This window comes from Bacillus rossius, chromosome 15 (genome assembly GCF_032445375.1).
Source record: "Bacillus rossius redtenbacheri isolate Brsri chromosome 15, Brsri_v3, whole genome shotgun sequence".
Lineage (NCBI taxonomy): Eukaryota > Metazoa > Arthropoda > Insecta > Phasmatodea > Bacillidae > Bacillus > Bacillus rossius.
Genome location: NC_086342.1, coordinates 31104974 through 31130560, shown reverse-complemented (window position 1 = coordinate 31130560; position 25587 = coordinate 31104974). Strand labels below are relative to the sequence as shown.

The window sequence follows — 25587 nt, the reverse complement described above, 5'->3', positions numbered from 1 at the left end:
AAGGGAATTAAGATGAATCCAGAAGAATGGGGATGGAGAAAATGTGGCTACCTTCTCTTGCCAATTTCGACAGACAAGCCAACAGTTCCGGAATGCCTTTTTAAGGTAATCAGGTGCACTTGCAAGGAAGATGGTTGCGGTGCATCCAACTACAGTTCTAGGAAACACGGCATCTCATGTTCTTCGGCTTGTGGAAACTGTCATGGATCAACCTGTAAAAACCGTGAATTACCTCCCGAGGACTGCAATTACTGTGACGGCTTTTTAAGGTAGGGTGTTCCTACATATCCATGCAAATTAGCCAGTTTTCTTAACCAAATACACAGATATTTAATGCTGTGACCTTTTAATATACCATTTTGTTCAGAAAAATATAATCTTTTCCAATATAGTTACACATTTTCATTTTTCTCATCGAATAACTAGAAATTCGTCAATGAATTGCTTGTTTTTACCATTTTTTTAAATACATTTTGCGTCACGATTTCCAAAATATAAAACTATATTGGAAAAACTGCATTACTTTTCTCGTCAGATTAATACTCTGGAAGCTGTAGCTATCATAATTCTCGAGAAAATAGGCTAGTAGTGGACGCATGTATAACTGGTTTTAAAAAGGGGTATATACCACTCTTAAACAGGATGATTCTGTTAAATAACATTTCGAGCTTATATGTAGGTAATTGTCCGAATTGTTGGATCAGTTTGTTAACATTAATAGAAATATAAAATCACGTTAATGTTTGTTTAGGTAACCTATATTTTAAATTAAAGTACTTATGTATGTTACCTAATGCATGTTTATTCAGTATTGTGTGTTAGAGTGCATCCCAATGTGTGTATATTTTTCTATTTCTTCTCGATACAGGTCACTGGAAATCTTGTGTAAATTTAATTGTATGGTATGTTTTGTGAGAATGGACGTGTCGAATTTTTCTTTCAAACGATAAGCAGTTGAAATGAGTCTGATTTTGTTTTCTGGAATATAATTTTGGTAGATTTCAAAAACGTTTTAACACATCACTAACTGAAAAAAGGAATATAATTTAAGTGACTTTAAATATATATTATGGAAAATGAATATAGTTCGGATCTGACAATTTGACATGGGATACAATGCTTTCTGTTATTTTGCCTACATATTCAATACTTTTTCCGTGGCCGATCACAAAATAAAATCTATTTACCAGATTTCAGTGAATTTAGGATCTGGTAAAGGAAATCTTGTGTGCTTCTGTTTGTCCCACCGAAACTTTTTCAATACGATGTTCCGTTTTCGTTTTATTGAATTTTTAAAGATTTTCCAGGACGAGTCACAAAAAAAACTATACATATAAAAATATATACATTTATATATATGAGCAGATTTTGGTGAAATTAAATTATATTTAACACAAAAAAAAGTCTTTAATTTTAGTCACGACTTTCTTTGACGTACGATACGTTTTCGATTTGTCCTTTTTTTTCCAGGAAATTTTCTGGAAAACCAAAAACCTATTTTGTGTTGATTTTTGTTAATTTGTAATATATTATGAAAATCGTTGTGTACTTTAACTTTGTCCTGAAACATTTTGCTGTAAAATGCGCTATTTTCAATTTATTTCAATATTTTAGGTTTTTCCGTGACGAATTCCAGAAAACAAAATAGTAGTTATTAGTGTATTTTTGTAAATTTTTTGTATGTTATGGTAAATTTGGCTCTCTTTAATTTTAGTGTCTCTACCTTTCTTCGTAGAACGCACCGTTTTCCAGTTATTAATTTATTCCGCATTTTTCCGGGACAAATCCCGGAAAAAACGTTACCAAAATAAAGTGGATTTCGGTGGATTTTGGATATGTTATTCTACAAATTTTTCTGCAAATTTTGATATAATAAAACCTTTTCTTGCAATTTTTCCGTAAATCGACCCCTTTTTCTCATAAAATGCCTGGACTATGAATCCTTCAGAGAAACGGTGTTGCTGTGTAGCGGGAGGAGGTTGAAGGGAGGAGGGAGGTTTATCACCGTTACAGATCAGCACTTCCCCTACAGCGGGCGACGTTGAGGCGTGTCAGTGTCATCCCCACCCTGCTCGTCTTCCCGGAGCTTGGCGTCAACTTTCACGTTGAGCAGCACAAGGCAGACACTAAAAATGCCAAATTAGCCAGTTTTCCTAACCAAATAAACTGATATTTAATGCGGTGACCTTATACTTTTAATATACCATTTTGTTCAGAAAAATATAATCTTTTCCAATATAGATTCAAATTTTAATTTTTCTCATCGAATAACTAGAAATTCGTCAACGAATTGCTTGTTTTTACCATTTTTTTAAATATATTTTGCGTCACGATTTTCAAAATATAAAACTATATTGGAAAAACTGCATTACTTTTCTCGTCAGATTAATAATCTGGAAGCTGTAGCTATCATAATTCTCGAGAAAATAGGCTAGTAGTGGACGCATGTATAACTGGTTTTAAAAAGGGGTATATACCACTCTTAATACGGCAGGTCGGAGGGTAGTCCGAGGAGACGAGGTCATCCATCCATTGGAGTGACTCTGAAGAGTGGCGGTCGGTTAGCTTATGCCGTGTAGACACCAAGTTGGTAGTATTACGGGAAGATTCCATGAAAGAAAGGTATCCCGTTGAGGTTTCCTCTAGGCCCAGGATTCTGATTGGGCAGGACTCGTACTTGGTAGTGGTGTTCCGATCGCTTGGAGCAGACTCCAAGGGTTCCCTAGCCCTATATGCGGAGTCGACGTGGTGAGCGACGACACAGCTGGCAGAGGTTGGATAGGCCTCCACCGGACCACGGGTTCACTGGGTGTTTTGAGGGGTCCCAGTGTGATGTAGGCGCCAGCAGTGCTGACAAAGTCTGAGAGCTAAGGACACAGCCAACTGTCTGGTTAGCTGAGTGAGGCAGAGGGGCTAAGGCGGTGACTATGTTGGGTAGCCATAGCCTGGTCATGGATGAAGCTCTAACACCTTCCTGTTCAAAAGGGGGGAATAATCCCTTGACATCTTTATCTGAATATTACTTGTTCTGGAATGTTTAAATACGGATCTGTAGGCTGACTGCAAAACTACCCTATAAGGGTGCAGACTTGGGAGGGGAGGTAGAGGATAAGCCGGCCTTCGGGTTGGAAAATACTGATCAGTGCGTCAAATGTATTAAAATTTATTGGGCACTAACCCTACATTCAGGGTTGGCCAAAACCCGGATTAAAAAAAACTTTTTTAATAAAACCTAATTTATCGACATTACCAAAGGTTTTTCTTTAAAAAAAGGGCATGTGGTAGGTTTTTAAAAATAATTTTTTAAACAATAAACTTGTTAATATTAAGCCTATAGGAAACCTTATGTTTAGTTGTCTACACTAAGTAATATTTATCCATTACCCATATAAATTTCTACAGGGTTAGTAATAATAAGCTGAAATCAGCCTGTGGTTTTGTACTTCAGTGTGCACTTTTAATGTGCATGCGTACTTTAAATGTGTTATTCATATTAATACTGAGAGAAAAAAAACACAAGTGGGTCATAGACTGGGTTTATACGACAGTTTTATTGAGAAGGGGGGGGGGGGGGACCAAAACCACCAGGTCGGGTACATGGCTGCCAATACTGCCTATATCTTCTGTAATTATCCACATGTCCACGAGACGTTGAAAGCCACTTAATTAATTCCCTACTGTAACCCTCCTAATGATACGCACTCGTAACTCGCTCACCACGTACAGAGCCAAGTAGGTCGGAAACACGTGCATGGTTCGTATCAGAATGATAACCCGAACACATTTCCCACGGTGACAATAGGGGCGTGTCAAAGCGATGCAGTTTGTCACCAACTCCAATATTCCTAAAAGTTTTTGCACTACGCACATCAATACAGCCCATCCAAAATATTTATAAAAAAAAAACCTCCCTTTGAATACAGTTTTAAATCAATCATGGAAAAAAATATTTTCACAATCTTACAAATTGGGAAAATGTATAAATTCTTAAAACTCTTTAAATGATTTATCAGTTATAATCTATATGGAGTCTTTCGATTTATTAGCAAATTTGACTGGTGTAATGCACACAATTGAAGCAACTGCCTAAAAATAAAATAAAGTTCATATGTAGACTGAATGAATAGGACACAATAATATTGAACAGTAACTTGAAATAAGTAATGCAACACCAATACCGGAATCACTAAGCAGCTTTGTGAAATTTTAATTTCGTTTTTTATGTTAGAAATCTGAAATTTAGAAAGAGCAAAAGTTTTCTTTGATAACATTACCTCCAAAACAAGCCCCCCCCCCCCCCCCCATATCTCGGGGCCTCGAGGGAAAAATAATCAACGAATACAATTTACAAAAAGCACGGAAAAACAGTGTCCTATGATGTGAAGAACATTCAAAACCAACACAATTTTTTTTGTGTCTTATAAACTTGATTTTACTAGCATTTCCAACACACGTGACTTGACAATGAGGCAAAGACAGACAATTCCAGGCATACAGGCGGTTACAGAATAGAAATATCGCATACTTTGACATTCGTCACACCAAACTCCAGAAATAACCGCTCCACTATAGGATGAACGCAAATCCAGAGAAGTTTTTAAGATAATATATACAAACAAATTAGAAATGTAAATACGAGGCGTGTTTTTAAGTAAGTGCTGTTTTGAAATAAAAAAGTATACTTTTCTTAATTATATATTTACATGAAAGCCTGTACCTCAATCTACTTTTCTACAATATTTCCACCAATATTATGGCACTTAAAATATTGTACAATCAGCTTTTCAATCCCATCCTCATAGAAGTCTGCCGCCTGATTTAAAGACCACTGCAGCACATCAGGTGGCGAAATCGTAAAACGCCTGTTCTCTATCACTTGTTCGTCAACTTTCTGCAACAAATCTTCAGTAATGACAATGTCGCCCACTTCGTTCCACATAATGAACATTCGTGCGGCCATCTTTATGAGGTCAAACACGTTTTCGTACCATTCCATAGGTAATAATGTTTTCTCCATACATTTCACTAATATGATCTGACTTTAGCACAAAGAAAACGAATCACAGCGCGTATTTCACAGTCGGCAGGATTCTCAATCGGCGGAGGCATTTTAAATACTCACAAATAAAAGTACACACGTTCAAAAGTTTCCGTAATGGCTTCTGTGGCTTGCCAACAGGTGTACGTACAGTCAGCATGCGCGGAATGCCGACCGCAGCGCTGCAGCGGTCGAGTTTCAAAACGGTACTTAAAAAAAAACCGCTCGTAATTAAAAAGCAAAAGGTAAAAAATTAATCAGAAATGAACATTTTTCTGGCGTTTAGATAGTGAGTCATGAACGATAGGTACTGTCATCTAGTTGGATTTCGCAGACCACTCCCACGGTGTTTTAAAATATGTATATCGATTCCCCTCACTAGTCGAACTGACAACAAACAGGATCGACCCTCAACTTGCGTGGTATGGTTCGTAGCTCCAGACACGGCAAATACTACGACATGGCAGCTACTGCAAAAAAAAAAAAAAAAACCCCCGTTTTATGATTTCGCTTGCAAGAAAACCAACCGGTGTCTCAATACGCAGCGAAATGATTTCCTCGAGTCCTGCCACTGCTGCCAACTACAGCGTGTCTGCAGGTGCAGTTTCTCTTTCTGATGCACGATTTATGCCATTAGCGCGGTCTATGTTTCGGTGTGCTCTGTTGCCAGACACACGCCAGAGAGCACAAAAGTTTTAGACACAACTTTATAATGCAATGAAATTTTTTTTTAAATTTATATGAAACATTGTATTTTGTAAAGGTAAATTTGGAAAGAGCATTTAGGAAATACATTTTCTTGTATTTCATTAAGGGCATCTCATATTCAATTTTTACTTCTGAGAAGACATAACAAAGAAGCCACATTGGATAAAACAGTTTTTGTCAACAAATTGTTTTATTTCCATATAATTATATTTTTCTCTCTCACTTCAAGAATGAGCGAGAGAAGGAAAATTAACTCTCGCACGTTTACAAAAGTGGAAACGTCTGTGAAAAAACATGTTTTAGCCTTTTTCACTGTCCAAAAAATTCACAAAGACGAAGTCACGAAATGATACTTGAAGAGACAAGTTCAGTGGCTCTTGAATGCTTTCTCGAAATCAAGATACTTTCCAGAAATCTTTGAGCGGTTTGTAAATGGCGCTCTGCACGCTATTTGGCGGCCTAGCCAGGTGGCCAACTTAATGGGGCGATTACGTCGGGCGACCTCACTAGCTACTCGTCGGCGAGAAAGGTTCGTGCGTGAGTGTGTGATTCTCCTACTCGGCCAAGTGGCCAATACACAGGCCGATTAAAACTTGTTTGTTCGCTTACAATCAAGGTGTCGCGTGAGGTGTGTTACCAAATCCGTCCAACAGGTTTATAGACATCAACGGACAAACACAATGCAAATTGCAAGCGAGCTCCGTTGAAGCGATGAGAGTTTCGAGTAAGCTAGTACATGAGTACTTAATCAGGATGTCCAGGAAAACCAACAAACAGAATTCCCTGACTTTTCCAGGTCTTTTCACCATTTTTCGCTGACCATATAAAACCAACAATATGCACTTCTGCACATCTTCGTAAGAACTTGTCATAGTCACTGCACACCAACAGATTCTTCAATGTCGTGACAAAATCGTTCACACAGTTAAAAACAGCCAGGGAATTATGCACGAAGTGGAGTTAGTTCCTTATATCACACTCAGAAACAACGCCACAGGTGGGATACAGCCTCATATACCATAAAATAAAACTCTGCTAAAAAAATACTTAGCACACCAGCACTGTAACAAAAGACATAACGAGAATACAATATGCATGGCACAGTCTAGAAGTTAGCAATACAATATGACCTTTATTTAAATACCCTGGACTAATATATTTGCCTGACTATTCTTTGATTTTCTACGATGACTATTCCAGGTTTTCCCTTTTTCTTTTGATTCTGGAAACCCTGCTAATATATTTGTCCAATGTAATCGCCTCTAGTACTGCGTTTGACGATGGGTGGTGTCATAGGCGTGCGCAGGACTTCAGTATTGGTGGTGCCAGATTACACAACAGCCCTGTCATTCAAGGACCCCGAGCCTAAAGCGGGGGGTCTGGGGGTCCTCCCCCGGAAAAATTTGGATTTGAAAGCGCAAAATGGTGCTATTTAAGGTGTTTCTGAACAAAAACATTAAATACACAGATGTAAAAATTTTAACATTTTTTATGACAAATTATGGCTTTGAACATTATAATCACCAGGAAAACTACTAAACTATTTGTAAAGGCAGGAAAGCCAGTAAATAAACAAGATGGCTGAACGGCCTAGTGAAGTACTACTGATCTGTGTTATTTCCTTTCCTAGCATAAGATAACAGTACATGGTGGCAGCGGTAGTTCTTCGGCCCTAAAGACGAGTAAGGAACACGTCGTTGTAGCAACCAGAATCGTGGAGAACACTTAAAGAATGGAAAGAGAAGGGGGAGACCAGCAGGCTGGGCGAACGCCTAACCTCCATCCACCCCCAGCGTTGGATTTTGCAGTGCCTGCGGTGTGGGAAGCTTGGGAGAGAAGATTTTCTAGATACATGTCGGTGGCAGGCCATAGTCAAAAAAAGGATGACGAAAAAATTGATCTGTTGCTTTACATCATTGGTGACCGAGCAGAGGAAATATGGGCGCAGTTCCAACCTCAACCTACAACATATGATCAGGTGTTGAAGGCATTTAAAATGTATTTTAATCCCAGGAGAAACATTATCTTTGAGCGTTTTCAGTTCAATTCGAGGTCACAAATGCCAGGAGAGACAGTAGCAGATTTCATCACCGCATTACACAAGTTGGCAGACAATTGTAACTATGGCCAGTTGAAACCAGAATTAATAAGGGACAGAATAGTCGTGGGTATGGCGGATACCAAAACAAGTGAGCAGTTACAGCTGAGGCTAGATTTAACACTGGAGCAAGCGATTCTAGCAGCAAAGCAAGCGGAACTGCAGAGTAGCCATTCTGCGGTGTTATACAAGGAACAGCAGAATCGTCGTGGGGAGGTTCACCGAGTTCAAGTGGACAATAGACATCGCCAAGAGGACAATAGACATCAACAGCCCATTTTCTTTAAGCATCAGTCAACAGCCAGGGGTGAGATCCGGCCCTCAGGTCAGTGCCAGTTTTGCGGTTTGAAAGACCACGAGCGTTCTAAGTGTCCAGCAAGAAATGTCAAGTGCTTTAAGTGTGATAAAGGCGGTCACTGGGCGGTGGTATGTAAAGCAAGCAAGCCAGGTGGCAGTTCTCAAGTGCGTCTGGTGTCAGAAACAGGCACAGTACCGGAAATGGAGAAAGAATGTTTCTTGGGTAGTTTAGTACTTGGGTCTGGGGGCACCAACAAGTGGACTGCCTCGGTTAGCATCACTAATTTTGAGTCCACAGTAAATTCCTAATTGACACGGGGGCAGACATAACCTGTGTTCCTCCAGAAACAGTTCCAGAAGAGTTCAGAAAACGGTTGAAACAGTGCACGAAAACTCTTTCAGGACCGGATGGCAGTATGTTGTCGGTTCTGGGGTGGTTGGTTCTGGAACTACAATGTAGCAGTAAAAAATGTATGTCAGAGGTTTACGTAATAGAGGGGTTAAAAACACCTATCTTAGGAAGAAGGTCTTTGATAAGTCTTGAAATTGTTCAGTTCACGGGTGAGCAATGCATGTTATCACAAATATCGGCACCCGATAAAGCAGTATACACTGAAGTACAGGTGTCTAGTGAGTTTCCAGGAGTGATCAAGGGACTAGGGAAAATGAAGGGGGAAGTGAAGTTAGCAGTAAAAAGAATGCTCAACCTTTTGTACAGTCACTACCAAGGGTGGTGGCTTTGCCCCTATTTGATAAACTCAAAAAGGAGCTGGACAGACTGATTAAATTAGACATCATAGAACAAGTAACTGAGCCAACTGATTGGGTGGCTCCTATTGTGGTTGTTCCCAAGGGTGACTCAGTGCGCATTTGTGGTGATTATTCAGAATTAAATAAATATGTCAGTCGTCCTCATTTTCCAATAACAGGGGTAGAAATCAAGCTAGCACAACTCAAAGGGGCAAGGTTTTTCTCAAAAATTGATTGCAACTCCGGGTTCTACCAAATGGCGCTAGACAAAGAAAGTCAGCCTTTAACAACTTTCATCACGCCATTCGGAAGGTATATGTTCAAGAGGCTCCCATTCGGGCACCGGAAAACTTTTCTCTAAAAATTGCTCAGGTGTTAGAGGGTATAGCTGGGGTGGTCTTTCACATGGATGACATATTGGTATTCGCGGCAACTATAACGGAACACGATAACATTTTGAGACAGGTTTTGGGGAGGCTGGAGACAGAAGGAATCACGCTAAATACCAGCAAGAGTTATTTCGGGGTCACTAAGGTAAAGTATTTAGGATTTTCGTTGTCGGCGGAGGGTATTCAAATAGACTCTGAAAGAGTTGAGGGTATAAGTAACTTCCCTCAACCTACTACAAAGAACGAAATTCAGCAGTTTTTAGGGCTAGTAAATTTTTCAGCGCAGTTTCTTTCAAACAAATCGCAGGTGTTAGAGCCATTGTTCGTACTTCTAAAAAAAGATGTGGATTTTGTGTGGGAAGAAGCCCAGAAAAAGTCATTTAGCAAAATCAAGCAAATGCTTTCCAATGCACCCACCTTGGCCTTTTTTAATCCCAATATGCAGATCATCTTGAGCGCAGATGCCAGCTCTTTTGGGCTGGGGTGCTGTGTTCTTCAGCAATCGGGAGATTTACGCCAGGTTATAGCGTATGGTTCGCATACACTCACAGCAACAGAAAAACGGTACTCGCAGATAGAAAAGGAGGCTCTAGCATTGACTTGGGGGGCAGAAAAGTTCAGGCAGTACCTGACAGGCATACCCATTATTTTGGAAACTGAGCACAAGCCGTTATTACAAATCTTGCATACGAAACCCTTAGATGAGTTGTCACTTAGATTGCAGCGTTTTCGGATCCGCTTAATGCGGTATGACTACACAGTCCAGTATGTGCCAGGAAAAAATTTAGTGGTAGCTGACTCCTTATCCCGTAATCCGGGGAATTCATCCCAGAGGGAACATGAGCAAGAACTGACACAGGAGGTAGAGGCTTTTGTAAGGTACATGATAGAGGTGTGTCCGGTAAAGGACGAATTTTTGCAGGTTATCAGACAAGAACAGGGACGGGATCCCACCTGTAGAAAACTACGGCAATATGCTGAGACAGGATGGCCGGAGAAGAGGGAAGTATCGGAAGAAATGGGGTCATATTATCAGTTCAGGCACGAGATTACAGTAGAAGAGGAGTTATTAGTGAAAGGTACCCGTCTGGTTATACCACTCCCTCTTCAGCAGAAATGTTTACAATTCATACATGCAGGACATCAGGGAATAACAAAATGTCGGGAAAGGGCCAAAATGTCGGTGTGGTGGATAGGATTGTCCACGCAGCTAGAGGAACTGATAAGAAGTTGCCCTAGATGCATAGAGGAAAGGGTGAACCAAAGGGAACCATTATTGCAGGAGCAGTTTCCATCCAGGGCATGGGAGAAAGTGGGGATTGACTTCTTTAAGCAGCAGCGATGGTACATGATAGTTACTGACTACTACTCGCGTTACTTTGAAATCATACCTATGTCTTCATTGGGGGATGAATTGGTCATCAAGAGTCTCGCGGAAGTCTTTGCAAGGTTTGGTATCCCGAACGTCGTTAGAGCGGACAGTGGATCACAGTTTCTCTCAGAGAAATTCAGAAAATTCAGCTCCTCATATAACTTTAGTATCATCACATCATCTCCACACTATCACCAGTCTAAGGGGGAAGTGGAGTCGGCGGTGAAAGTGGCCAAGCAATTAATAAAGAAGAATGAGGATCTTACTTTGGCACTGTTGGCGTACCGTACAACGCCGTTAGCTAATGGATTCAGCCCAGGCGAATTACTCATGGGATGGCGCTTGCGATCTACCCTTCCGATGATGCCATCTAAGCTATCTAGGCAGATCAACCATGAGCAGGTGGTACAGAAGGAAAAACAGAGACAAATCCAACAGGCGGACAGTTATAACCACAGGCACAAGGCTAGAAAATTACCGGACCTAGTAGTAGGAGAGAGAGTTTGGGTTTCGGATCGCAGAGAGTATGGGGAAATTGAAGCAGTGGGGCAGGAACCCAGGTCTTACATAGTGAAATTAGGCCAGCGAAAGTATAGGCGAAACAGAAGGTTTTTAGTGCCAGCACCATTCCCAGGGAAAATTACACAGGCAGAGAAGGGACGAGAAGGGGGGTCGAACATAGAGTTCAAGGAAAATCAGGGGCCGAACATAGAGTTCAAGGAAAATCATAGGGAAGTAGTACAAGAGCAAGAGGGACGAGAAGGGGGGTCGAACATAGAGTTCAAGGAAAATCATAGGGACGTAGTACAAGAGCAAGATAAATCCAGCAGGAGGGACGAAAGGGAAGGAGAAGAGGAGTTTAGAGGATTTGGGGAGGAGGACTTGCAGGGGCTACAGGGTGAGAAATATGGGCCACCCAGAAATTCACAGAATCATGCAAGGGGGTTAATAGAGGATAATTCTGGAGGGATAGAGTTAAGGGAGACGGATGCAAGGACATCAAAAAGACAGAGGAAGCCACCCAGTTGGTTGAGTAATTTTCATTGGAAAGGAGAGAACAGTCTGGACAGCTAAGTAATGTATCAGGTTAAAGCTAAGTAATGTATCAGGTTAATATGTATCAGGTTAATTGTAAAGAGTATTGTGTCATATAAGGGACTGCTTGAGAGGAAGGATGTAAAGGCGGGAAAGCCAGTAAATAAACAAGATGGCTGAACGGCCTAGTGAAGTACTACTGATCTGTGTTATTTCCTTTCCTAGCATAAGATAACAGTACACTATTTACTGTTTTAAGCTTTGTTGAGCCATAAAGTAAATTGCAATTGCACAAATTGTTTGCACGGAATTCATGCTGGTGGCTTTGAAAAACTGTACTTACATGTTTTCTGAAGACGCCAAATAAATGCTAGAAAAAACATTCTCAAATGTTAAGTTTTAAAATCAACAAATCAAGGGATTTTTTGTAACATACCTTAAATATGTAAAATATTAAATAATAAAAATACACAAATAAGAGTGGGCAAAAGTTTTAACTTTTGGAATACAACAAAAATGTTTTTTCGGCGACTGCATATAAGTCATTGAGTAAGCCTATCCTTTTAACTAACTAAACTCTCTCTCTCTTTTTAAATAAACCCTGGCGGACGGCGGCTATTATTCCGTGCGCCTGCCGAGTGGAGTGAACAGTGGACGAGCGCGCATTCTATGTAATTCGAGGAGAACTATGAGAAGTATTTACATTTCAGAAGTTTCGTAGCCGCGGCCAGCGTGTACAACACAAGTAATTGCAACTGGCTTGTTTCCGTGTGTATAGTTGGTTTGATTAGTAATTGATATACTGATAGTGTTATGAGCACATATCTGTAACTCGACACAATTAGAAAACATTTTTTTTTGGAAATAATACGGATTTTTGTAAGTATGTATTATTTCTGCTTGTAAAAAACAAAATAACGTTAACCCTAATGGTGGTGCCAAGGCACCTGTGGCACCTACCGTGCGCACGCCTATGGGTGGTGTATCACAACTCCTCCTTGATGTAATATCAGAGCAGAGAGCGAGTCAAACAGTTAGACGTATTGGGTACATGCCATCACAGTTTCAGCTAACATTATGATACAATATTCCCAAACAGTCGTCTAGCTATTATTGTAAAACTGTTTTCAAAATTTGTGTGTGAAAACATACGTAATTGCGTGGGATACAAACGTTGTGATGTATTGGAATCCGGGTTTTGGAAAACCACCACACACCTAAAATTTGCGAGTGAAAATTGCAAAGACAGCTAGGCAACACACATCTTCATAGTTGCGAGAAAAAAAAATCTCAGATGTGACATATCCATACATATAACCCGGAAACAACGAATGCATCAAATGCACACAAAGACGAATGTATGCGCAGGAGCTGGTTTCGTTGTAAACCACTTTTACCGCTGCCAATGAAACCAGTCGACAAACCACAGGAATTCCTGCTTCAAGGACGTGCCTACAGAATAAGGCTTAAACGATCAGTGCGACATTCTCCAAGACTTATGACAGGCACATTTAATACTTATTACATTTTTTTTTAATTTTACTTCGACTTTAAGTCTCGTTGACATGAAACAGGAGCCTAAAGGGACGATATTGGCTGTGGTCGTAGAGTGAATATGCAGGTATAGAGCAGGTTAGGGTGCGCCGTAGCAAATATTTGTGGCCAAATTCTACGATAACTACAAACACATGGCATGTACACGTTTATAAACAAAGTATCAGGGTTACACAAGGGGGAGGGAAATAATGTTTTGTTTTCTACATGCAAACGTACATGTTTACAGCGACATATTGCTGTATGTGTAAGAAAACGACAAACGAAATATATCTTCTGCTACTTACATTGTGCAAAGTTACATCGACCGCTTAAGCGCATATTTTGCATAACCAGCATCACAACATGACACTGCTGCTTTGAAACCAATATTCTGCCAACATACCATGGATCTGTGGCGTATATGCTCTACATGGACGCAGAGTCTGTGTGGTTTTGGAAACCACAAATACAGAAATCAGGAAAGCCGAACCCAGATGCGGGAAGTGCATGTAATCGATGCACTCTCTAATGAAGGATGGACATGGAGGGGTGACTAGATGAGAATGGAGCAAGTGCGTGAGAGCTGGATGCTGCAAGTACCTTGTTGCAGTGCCTGCCGATGCCCATAAGGAAGTTGTCGGGCTTGATGTCTCGGTGGATGAAGCTCTTGCAGTGCACGTACTCGATGCGGCCGATCATCTGGTCGGCGAGCATCAGCACCGTCTTGATGGTGAAGCGACGCGAGCAGAAGTTGAAGAGGTCCTCGAGGGAGGGCCCGAGGAGGTCCATCACCAGCACGTTGTACTCGCGCTCCTGGCCGTACCACCTGCGACACGAGAGACAGCCTCGTCACGCTCACTGCCACGGAACATTATTTTATGGTTTTAAAACAAGCATATTACCCTTTGAATAACCAAGCATATTACCCTTTGAATAACCAAGCACATCAAAATTTGAAGAACAAGCCCATCAACGTTTGAAGAACAAGCCCATCAACGTTTGAAGAACAAGCCCATCTACGTTTGAAGAACAAGCCCATCTACGTTTGAAGAACAATCCCATCAACGTTTAAAGAACAAGCACATCAACATTTGAAGAACAAGCACATCAACATTTGAAGAACAAGCACATCAACATTTGAAGAACAAGCACATCAACGTTTTAAGAACAAGCACATCAACATTTGAAGAACAAATCATAGCAACTTTTGCAGACTAAGCATTTTAACTTTTAAAAACCAGACACGACATTTGAGGTCAAAAGCAAAGAATGTAATTTTGAGTACCCGTGTACCCTATAAATATACACTAAACAATTCAAACACAGAAAAAAAAATTCATTATGACCAAAAAAGTTGGGAAGAAAATTAATTGTAAACAAGACTACGAATTCGCTAATAATGACCTGAGCGAAATAAATTCGAGTATTTGTGTACTCATTAAGTGGTCATTGTTGTGTGCAAATGTTTACAGAATGGAATCAATAAAAGCTTTAATGATTAAAGTTAAATATCAAAAATAAAAAAAGCATTGTCTCCGACTAACATTTGGAGACCATGCAAAATTAATAGAAGAACTAGATGAATTTGGTTGTCTTGACATGTTAAGATAACCTATGATTTTGGACAAATTTTAAGGCAAATAGGTTTGGTTATCAAGGAAATGGAAAGAAAGTAAGAACTACCTCCATAATATGAAGAGAGAAAAAAGGGGGAGGGGCAGGATGCGCTTACACTTCGCATAATGTAATAGCTCCACAGCAACCTCGAATATTATCACTCTCGGGCCACTAAGATACTGTCTTGGTGTTCATAAATCAGTTCATTCAAAGACACCTGGAGACACGATGGTAACAAACCCACTGGTCGACTAGTTACTTGAACACTCCGAGCGAAACAACACCCTCGCCCCCTCTTCCAGAACACAATAAGGTCCAATTTCACCACGAACGATTAAGATTCTAGGCTGCGCTTATAAATACCTACAATTTAACTTTACTCGCCCGATTTCGGCGGTTTAACTTTATCTCATGAAGTTTTGTATCAGCTGACATATGACAAACACAATACACAAAAATAACCTTTGATTTTCAAGAAAAAGTAAACTAAACAAATATAATTGCGAATATGATGATTTTAGTGAATATTTTCAAATAGACATAAAAAAGAATAGTCACACAACAAGTAAAGTTTAACATGTCTCCACAAAACAAGTCATATATAAATATTATTTAAATGTATTTTATATGTACTAAAATGTATTTTACATGTAATTTTATTCATTTATATTATAAATTAAATAATTTTATAGCCGATTTATAATTAAATACATTAAATTTATGTTTGATACATTTCGAATACACCCATTGGACACTTGTTGATGTGGCGATTTTTACTCCTTTTAATATGTTTCAAGTATAACACAGCTATTCTGGAGTTGATATGCCTGCTATTTTCACTTCATACAATCGTTTTGAATTTTACACTTAACCATTTCCACGTGATAGGCGATACACGAGTCTGGAACTAATTTGCCAATAATAATATCCTTAACTGAAATTTTTTTTAAACATTTCACAAAGACTAGTACAAACTGCTTGGACATTTGAAATAGGATATATTTCCTATAAATCCTACGTTTTATAATACTACGAAGCATGAGAAATATATTTATTTGAAAACATGATTTTACGCTTGAACACAAAGAGATTAAATTATTTTCGTTTCTCGATTATACTTGTATAGTTAGATATAACCAACGACCTGGAGATATATAGACTGCTTATCACCCTGCTTTCAGCGCCGATTGCTGCTGTCGACGGCATGCTGGGGAACTACAATCTGAGCGAGAGAGACAGAGAGCTGATTTGACAGAATGGTGGGCAAAACATAGCTGTAAAAGCATTGGTTCTTATGGGAGAAAGGTGCAAGTTGCTAGTAAATTCCCTAAAAATGTAGGTTTTTAGCAATTTTACAGTTTTTGCGGGTAATACTTAAAGATGGAACGAGTGAAATATAATTTTAAATACAGTTTCATTGTAGTGCGATGTGTAAGTACGACATTAAATGCGCTAGAAAATAGCTAACCCTTCTTCGACCCAACGTTTGTGACCAATATGTAGATCAGTTATTGAACTTATTATATATGTATTTCGGGTAGGTAATTTGATACTATACGGTACATGGAATTTATCTCATCACTAAGTACAATTAATTTAAATTAATCGACTGCAATGGAATAATCACTACTTTTAAATGATTTGTGTCGGTTTGTTATTCATCGCGTAATTTTACATAATGAACATAATTCATCCCGTAATATTACATAATTCACTTAGTACACTGCCACTTTTCTGCTGTCAACGTACGTCGTCTGCTAACAAAGCACTGTTTGCCCACCATTCTGTCAAATTCAATTGGAATCAAAGATGGCCTCCCACTAGCAGTCTATATATCTCTAGGTCGTTGGATATAACCCTAAAACAAAAATTGTACATTAGTTTTTGACGGAAATCAATCAAAATCGAGTTATGCTCGGAAATAGTTGTAGGCCTACACTTAAATTCGAAAATAAGTCACACAAAGATGAACTTAGCTGTGGCGAAATTGGGCCCTATGTATAGTTACCAACAAAAAAAAAAAAGATTTTCAAGTGTTTGCCCGGCCTCAGCCACAAGAAACAAAAGAGCCTTCTTGGACACTGAGCCTGGTGTCTGCGCTAGTTGTCGCACTATAATAACGACAGCCGACCTCCGTAGCGTAGTCGGATGCACACACCGGCTTACGGTGCGAGGGGTCCTGGGTTCGAGTCCCGGGTGTGACATTTACATGCTGATATTTGATTGCCTTCGGATTGAAATTGACGATTGCACTGAAACCAATTGAACCATTGGCCGTTTGGCGTAGAGCTGTAGGCCACATAATTTAAAAAAATAATAATAACTACGGCGCTGTGTTCGGCTGGCCTTGGCCCTGGCCCACTGGGACTCCAACAAGCTGTTCTGGCCTGGCTCGACAACCTCGCGCTGCCACACCGACATTCTGAGACCAAAAAAACATTGGCTGGAACAGTGTGTCCATACCAACCTGTGATCAATTTCCCCTGACATTCCATGGTCAAAATTTCAAATTTCCCTTGCCTTTTTAAAAATACAATCTATCTATTTTAAGACTGCAATATATCTGAAGGAGGGGGGGGGGGGGGGGGGGGGCGAAAATACAGCCTCCACCGTTCCATAGTTGGAATAGAATTACAAAACAAAAAAAATTAATACCTATTCAAACAGAACGCCATTACGTAAATATTCTGCTATTTTTAACCGCGTGTAATTTTGGCTCTGGTTCTCTGTATTTGCGTGCTTGGCCTCGGCTCATGGCGCCATTGTTACTACAGGGTGTCCACATTCTGGAAAGTCAGGGAATTTACTTGAAATCCTGTAATTTGAATTCACGTAATTTCCCCAGTAGTACTAGTTTAAAGGGAAAAAATTCATGCAACAATCTGCCATAACCCAGATTGGGAAAAAATATTTTTTTTTTTGTTTTAGTGCATAGTGTTTATTACTATGCACTATTTAGCATAGCCTACTACACTAGTATTCTGTACGGGGTCTAGACATGTCTAGCACTTCCCTTCATTATCCGTCCGCTTGGTGCAGCTCTCGGCGACTTACGTACTGATGGCGCAATGGTAGTAGGTTAGCTTAGTCTTAACATTGTGTTAAACGGGTGTTTCGTATGTAATTGATTTATTTTTCATTATTCCGTATACTTTTTTGAACGTCGTTTAAAGGTTATAATTCATCATTTATTAATGTACTTTGTAGGTGTTTGATGCAAAATAATAAAGAACCCCACCCCCCACCCATCCCCCCACCCATCAAAAAAAAAATCTCCCAAAATGAAGCGTGACATAAATGTCAAGAGCGTATGTTGAACCGAACTTGATTACTTTGGGAACAAAGGTAGCCCATACATGGTATTAAAACATAGTTTTTTTTTCAGTGACAGTTGATTCTAACTTTAACGTCCTAGCAAGATTTCTTCTTGCCAACAGTTCCACTGGTAAGTGGATTCTCGGGGCTCCCTGTCAGCGCACAGAAAATACAGGCTGCCATTTTTTTTTTAAAAGCGTGAGATATGAGGGTGTCTATTAAAAGCCCACAAACTGAATCCTCTTGACTTTTCCCTGACTTCTACACGTCTTAAGGATCGGGTCTCACACGCCAAGTTTTTTTTTCCTTCGTTTATTCATTACAGTATTTCATGGCTAATTCTAAAATTTTAACTCGATACCTCCCTTGCAATGGTTTTGCCAGATATTCACCTAGTGCAATATCACGGGATATGAAAAGCCGCTCAAAGTGGTAATTACGAAAACTTGCGCGCCATTTTGCACCCGTGATATTACACTAATGAATATCTGTTGAAAATATCTGTGGCAGAACAACAAACGCAGGCATCGAATTACAATTCTAGAAACAGCCCTGAAGTAAAACTAATGACGAAAAAAATAAAATAAAAATCAGGGCGTATGAGATCGAGCCCTAAATTTGTTCTTGCTGACCAAAACAATATCGCTATAGGCTACAAATAATATAAATATTTGCGCTACTTCCCTAGAACTGCTATTGTCGTGGCAAACGTTAACATAGAAACAAAAAGCCTGGGAACTATTCACAACAAAGTATTGCCTTTTATATCGCACTACGCGGGCCGTCACAAGCGGGATCTAGCCACACACCAGCGTTGCAATACACAAAGACTAAACAAAAAAAATCATTTAAACAGTTAATGAGTAAGCGATACAAGCTGAACTTCCGTGTAACAATTTTACCTAAATTCCCCGATTCATCCAATTTCCCTGATTCAACCAGGAATTGGAAAAACCCCGACCATCCTGGTTTTCCCTTGCGTCGGGCACCCGGGAAGAGCACTGTTGCAGCAGAGTGCCACCACGCATCCTGACGATGTCCGCACTTCTTCGCGGCCACAGTCTTACTCCATGATTCACCACAGGGCTGTGGGTGATTGCAGCCCGGACTTCACCCGGGAGGCGAGCAGGCTCGGTGACAAGAAGGGACGGAGTCGAGTCCCGACGGCAGCAGGACGCGTCTACGGTTAAGTTTTCGACGTGGACCCCAAGAGTAGCGTAAAATGAATAGTATTTATTTCCTGCTACCCCAGTAAACAAACAAGCAAACAATAAACAAACGTGATCCGCCGATCTTACAATATTTAATTTTGGTTCTCAAATTGGTCTTCGTCATTCTTGGTTCTCACCGGTATGCTTGGCCTTCACACAAAACAAACGCTTTACGGACGATAGTTTAACGTGACGTCATAACAAAACATTGATGAAATTATTGCATACTTTTATGAATAAAATCGAATCATTTTTATTGAATTATCACTGTTTTGTATGGATACAAAGGAGTGAAATGAAATCTACAACTTAATTGATAAATTTACTTTTATTTGCACTCATTAATTCAGATATGTTTATTACTTTAACGGAGATATTATTTTAACTATAACTTTTATACATGTTTGTTATTTAACTTCTTCCAATCTGTGTTATTCTGTTAAGGATAGGACGATGATAGGAAAAGTAGGAAACGAATGGGAGTGTTTCAAGTTTAATGTGCCTCGAAAAAGTCAAATCGACGGTTGTTCCAATCGAGTGGAAGAGAGATAGATGCGGCGCAAGCGTACAATGAGCGTAACGGGACACAGAGTAACGGGACAATGTGCGTAACGGGACACTTTTTCGTGCGTGCAGCCGGCGTTCATCGATTTATTAGACGTTGTCAAATCAAAAAAAAAAAGCATAGTACCCGGGGCGGGGGGAGGAGGAATTATTCGTGGTCACACGGGCACAGCCCGAACGAGACGCGGCGGGGAAACTACGTAATTCGGCAAAGGCCCGCTGGCCTACATGTATCATGTACAACTACGCTCTCGCCAGCAACGACCTACAATTGCAATGAAGCTAGCGGGCGGGCTGCGGTCACACGGGAGGTACGGATAAGCAATAAAACAAGTGGCTTCTCCCAGCGACATGCGTGTAGTCCGCTGTTGCGTCACACTATTGACACTTTAACACGGTAGTTTGTAAAAACACCAGTTACCAAAAGAGAAAAAAAAGGCCAGGAAATATTAATTTTGAAATTTGTTATTCCTTGAATGCAAATTTGTAAGCATCCAAAAAAAAAAAAAAGAGATAACTTACACCACTCTCCAATATGTGGTTCAAAAGTCAACACAACTACATACGAAGTTTTGTAGATATTACAGTTTATCTCGAAAATCTGCAAAAGGTGTACCAGTACCAATCTACGTAGAAAAAGGCATAATATAAATTTACGTAAAATGAATTATTTTTAAAGTGATCGTTTAACTATAAAATATGCTGTATTTCCCAGTAATCCATAGGCATGCTAAAATGTTTGCACGCTTGCCGTGTTTCTATTTTGATATTCAAGTTTGACATTTTATTTCGATGCTGTAAATCTCTACGTCTATACGTGTTCGTGGTGGTTGTACAATGATTATCATTGTCGATATTTACACACTACTTTGCTTCCCATCTCTCATTGTTCGGAAATGCAATTTAATTTGTCAGTTATCTCCCTTTCCTCTATGGTTTCACAAAATAAAACCCAAATATTCCCTGAATTACATTTATTTCATAATTTGTGTGTTAATACCTTCATAAGAATAATGGCGGGTACAGACTAGCTAGAACGTCCCACGTTCTACCAGCGATCGACGTTGGCCATTTTATTTTAGCCGTAATACAAATGGACGGTCTCCGGGTAAAAGGTAACAAGTCAAGAATTCACTTTTTGCAGGAGAAGCAAAAAACCCTTAGATAAAAATTGAATTGAAATACTTAAATTTTTCTTGCATAATTATTTTATTTACCAACATATTTATCAACACAGTTGCCAATGATTAAAAATGCATTACATATTCTAAGTATACTTAAGAGTTTATTGCTGGAATAAACCAAAAATCACCAAAACGTGACTTGTTACCTTTTACCCGGAGACCGTCCAAATATTGGTTATTGGCACGACAAGGCATGCATTTAGAGACCTGAAAAATTCACGTTACTCTCCGGTGCCTGGCTAGCCTCATCTAGACGTGTACAAGTATCCAAATATGAGTACTCTGGTTCTTCGAGCTTTTAAGATACAATACAAGTGTACAGGAAGCCGTAGTCAAACCGTGCCGAGACGGCTGTGTGAAGTCGGGCACTGCATTTAGAGGATCGGAATTCCCGAAAGGGTGCCTCATCCTGTGTATATCTCATATCTCTGTCATCCGCATCGTACTGGCCATGCGGACATCTTGCCCTCTCGCAGATTACGTCCACTGCGGGAAAAGTGAGCGCAAGTCTCGTTTAATACACTGTTTCTAGATAATTCAATCAGATCCGTGCAGTGTGTGTCGTACACGGTGTGCAGAGCATCAGAAGAAATCACGCGATTTGGTAACTGATCCAGTTCTCTTCGAGTGGTTTCTGTTCACGAAGAAGCATTTAAGAATACTCTTGAGATTGGATGCGTATTTCTGTTTTCGTATGTCGTTTATAAACTGTATTTCTAGGACAGTCTAAACCACGTGTTTTCAGTTTTTTTTAGACATGAAAGCACTAAAGGCCGCACGGGTCGTTAACACAACGCCGAATGTCAAAATTGACCACAACGCCGAAATAACTGAATGAATTTTTGTGTGTTTCTTAAATGTACCTTAACGCCGAAATACTACAATCAAACCTAACCTAACCTAGAGTAATATAACCTAACTTAACCTAGCCTATCCTAGCCTAGCTTAACCTAGTCTAACCTAACCTAGTCTAACCTAACCTAGTCTAACCTAACCTAGTCTAACCTAACCTAGTCTAACCTAACCTAGTCTAACCTAACCTAGTCTAACCTAACCTAGTCTAACCTAACCTAGTCTAACCTAACCTAACCTTTGTGGTAGTCCTGCAATGACATTTTTCGGCGTTAGTGTATTTCGGCGTTGTGGTACACAGCAGTTTTCTAGCTGTCGGCGTTGTGGTAAATGTGGCATTTCGGCGTTGCGGTGCGTCCTCAGGCCGCACTACACGCGGGAAAGTGGGGAGGAGCGGCTAGGCCACCTGGCAGGCGCCGCGACGCGCTGCCGTACGCAGTTAGCACGCGGCCGACCCACAAACCCCGATCACGGCGCCGCGCCGGCGTCCGCTGCTCCCTGTCGCTTTCCGCGCATTAGCGGGCGCGCGCGGGCCGCTATCACTGCCCCCCCGGTTACCCTTCGTGTCCAGTTCCTTCACCAGTTAGCTCATTCTTATTTATTACTTAAATAACAAATGCCCGGTATGCGTTGCTATGCCTCTCTCTTTTTTTTTTTGTAATTTGTTTGAAGTAGGAGCACATATGCAAAACCTCTATCTCTCTAAATATATTTATATGTCACTATATTTATCTACATAAATATATATCCTCTTCTATATCTATCCATATCTCTGCATATCACTATATATATATACTATATCTCTCTATACATATCTGTGTATCTCCCTCTCTAAGTCTATCTTCATCTCTTTACAAAACATAAGATGAACACACATGCATATAAACTATCTTTTTATATTTTTACCTGTCACAGGTATGACAAAGGTATGTAAAAATACCACGTAATCGAATGCAACGTTGGGTCAAAATTTCAAAACAATTGGTGAAGAACTTTCGGAGATTTTTAAGATTTTGAACATTTACATTACAACGAACAATGGCTTAATGAATCCCCAAAATTCACCTCTTGGACGACAGCAAAACCTGGTCACCCATCAAAAGAATTCGACGAATCGAGTGACCAAACAAACGACACAAAAGTTTAGAGGAAGCTAGTATCGGCAGACGAGTTGACCAACGCAGCACGCATGAATCAGCGTTCTGCTGGAAATACTGACGTAGCTACAATGATAAAAGATAAAACAGCCTAAACAACAAGAGCTATAAGATTAGGAAAGTTGTAACTTCTTCACGAGAGCACACCATATTGAACAAGCACACAGCATCCGAAGCCCTAGCTATCTTTGTTGAATGTGATCTTACGAGAAAGCAACGGGAATTGCTGCATAATGTTAACAAGAGCATTTATCCTTGCTCTTAACTATTAAAGAAAGCGAAAGACGAAAGAGTCTATGCAAGTGACAAACATGTACAGAAATTAAGGTACAAGATCTACTCGATTACACTTTTTTTTCTCGATTATGCAAATATTTAGAAGCAGTACTAGAAAAAAAATTTTAAAGGAGAAAAGGAAAACTTAGAACTTTTGATAAAATACAGTAACAACTTAAATACAGTAACAATTTAAACAGAAATTTATTGACAACTCCGACCGTAACGCAATTTTATTTCAAAGTTCTCTTGTTTTATGCGACTACAAAACAATACTGATGACCAGGAACAAAAAACATAAGGCAAAACCCAGTACCACCATTCAAAAAATTCTGCAGGCCAACACACATGATTTGTTCGTAAAACGAAATGTACTACCAACGAGGAAATGCAGTATATAGACAAACAAGTTGATAGTTTAACAAGAACATGAATTGTTACTCCTGATGGCGTCATTTATATAAAATACACTTTGATAACTACAATGGTAGATGCAAAGGCATGTAATGCTACAAGTACGTATTCGACGATGAGGTGCTATATTTGTGGGTTAACCTTCAGAGACTAAAATTACTTAAATTAAAGAAGCAACGTAAATCCTGAAACATTGGGATTTGGACTTGCACGCAAGGAATTAAAACTTACGACTTTACCTGCAAAAATTCTCTAGAAACTTTTCACGAGAATTATGCAACGTTCTTAACGGGAAGTTATTAAGCTCTGACCCACTAATAAGTAGAACGAGACTATACCCACACAAGTCCTTCTCTAGGGAAATCATGACTCTTTTACTCCCAGAAACACAAGTGTCGCAAAACGAAGACAGCAGCGTCAGTGATAGCGAGAAAAAACAAGAGAGAATCGGAAGATTCTGATTTATTTAAGATTATTTAATTTAAGATTATTTAATATTATTTAAGATTACTTCTAACATCTATTTGCTTTAAATGCAATAATGAGTGTACACAATCTGACACTGTTTTATTGGTATTAATTATATTTGCTATTGAAAATGTGTGATATAGCATTTCTGAGTTTTTTCTTTGACGTATTAATAAACAAAAGCGTAATGTTTTCACCGTCACCTTCGAAATAAACTTGTTCCTAACCTTTTTCATCAAATTTAAGCGTTACTGTTCGTGTAAGTAAGTTTGCAGGTTGCGTTTCCGTAAATCAGTTCCTTAAATAAAAATTGCTTGCTTTGGGATTTCCTTCCACCCATTACGTTTATTTCCAGCTATTTCCGAACATTCCGTGGAAGACCAACAAAATGCTAGCATTCATTTTATTTTAATGAATTTTTGATCGATTTTTACGTCATTTAAAGGATGTTCACGTGGGAAATAAACAGGAATAAAACCCTTCTTACTTATTTAGAGAAATTATCCATTTCTAGCAACGTCGGAGAAGGAATTAAAAATAATTTCTCGAAATTATTGCATTCGTAAATACGATTCACCTAGTTAAAACATTCATGAAACTCATTTCAGTGAACAGGGGCAGAGGCGATAGAAAGACACATCGAAAATTATACGTGCCTTGGACTTTTAAGAGTACTTCAATTTACACTTCAAGAAAGTGTCTATCATTCTGCCATAGACGGCTCAACTCCAAGAATAACGGCAAGAAGTGAGAGCCTTGGAAAAAAAAAAAAAAACTTTCTCGAAGGTCGGCAAGATTGTTATTCTTGTTGGGATTCTGAACTTCATACTCATTATATTCCTCCTATCCGGCGCCAGATTGCGCTGTAGTGCGCTTGAAAAACACGTTTTTGCAGGCAATTGCTATCCACAATCAGTTCTCACGGGGATATTTCCAATCAATTCGCAGCCCTTGAGGTGCCCGCCTAGTCAGGGGTGTATTTGTGTCAATGAGGCGGGAAGATAAGTGCGACGCTCGCTGGTGCTTCTAGCGCGGTATCGCCCCTAAAAGCAATGCTTCTTCTCGTCGTGCATTTACAACCATGAAATTTGAGCGGTAACTATAACTTTATATTGCGGAGAAGTGAAGATAAAGTTGTAATGCAAGTCCCTCGAGTGCTTTCAAGGATATGTAACGGATGTCTCATGGCTAAAAATATTATTCTGAGGGGAAAAAAACGTGGTTCAGCCATTTTTACTCATCGTTTTATATATATACACACACACACACACACACGGAAACACAACTACTCATTCACCCTCGGCGT

General features: G+C 39.6%; 1 protein-coding gene across 3 annotated transcripts in view; it reads right to left on the bottom strand.

The window, feature by feature from the left end:
* The window catches only part of LOC134539320 (casein kinase I), a 133213-nt gene that overhangs the window by 39496 nt on the left and 68130 nt on the right, over window positions 1-25587 (bottom strand). For all 3 annotated transcript variants that reach the window (XM_063381239.1, XM_063381240.1, XM_063381241.1), the window contains exon 3: window positions 13824-14049. In XM_063381239.1, coding sequence (XP_063237309.1) covers window positions 13824-14049 — 226 coding nt within the window. The remainder of the gene's footprint in view (window positions 1-13823; window positions 14050-25587) is intronic.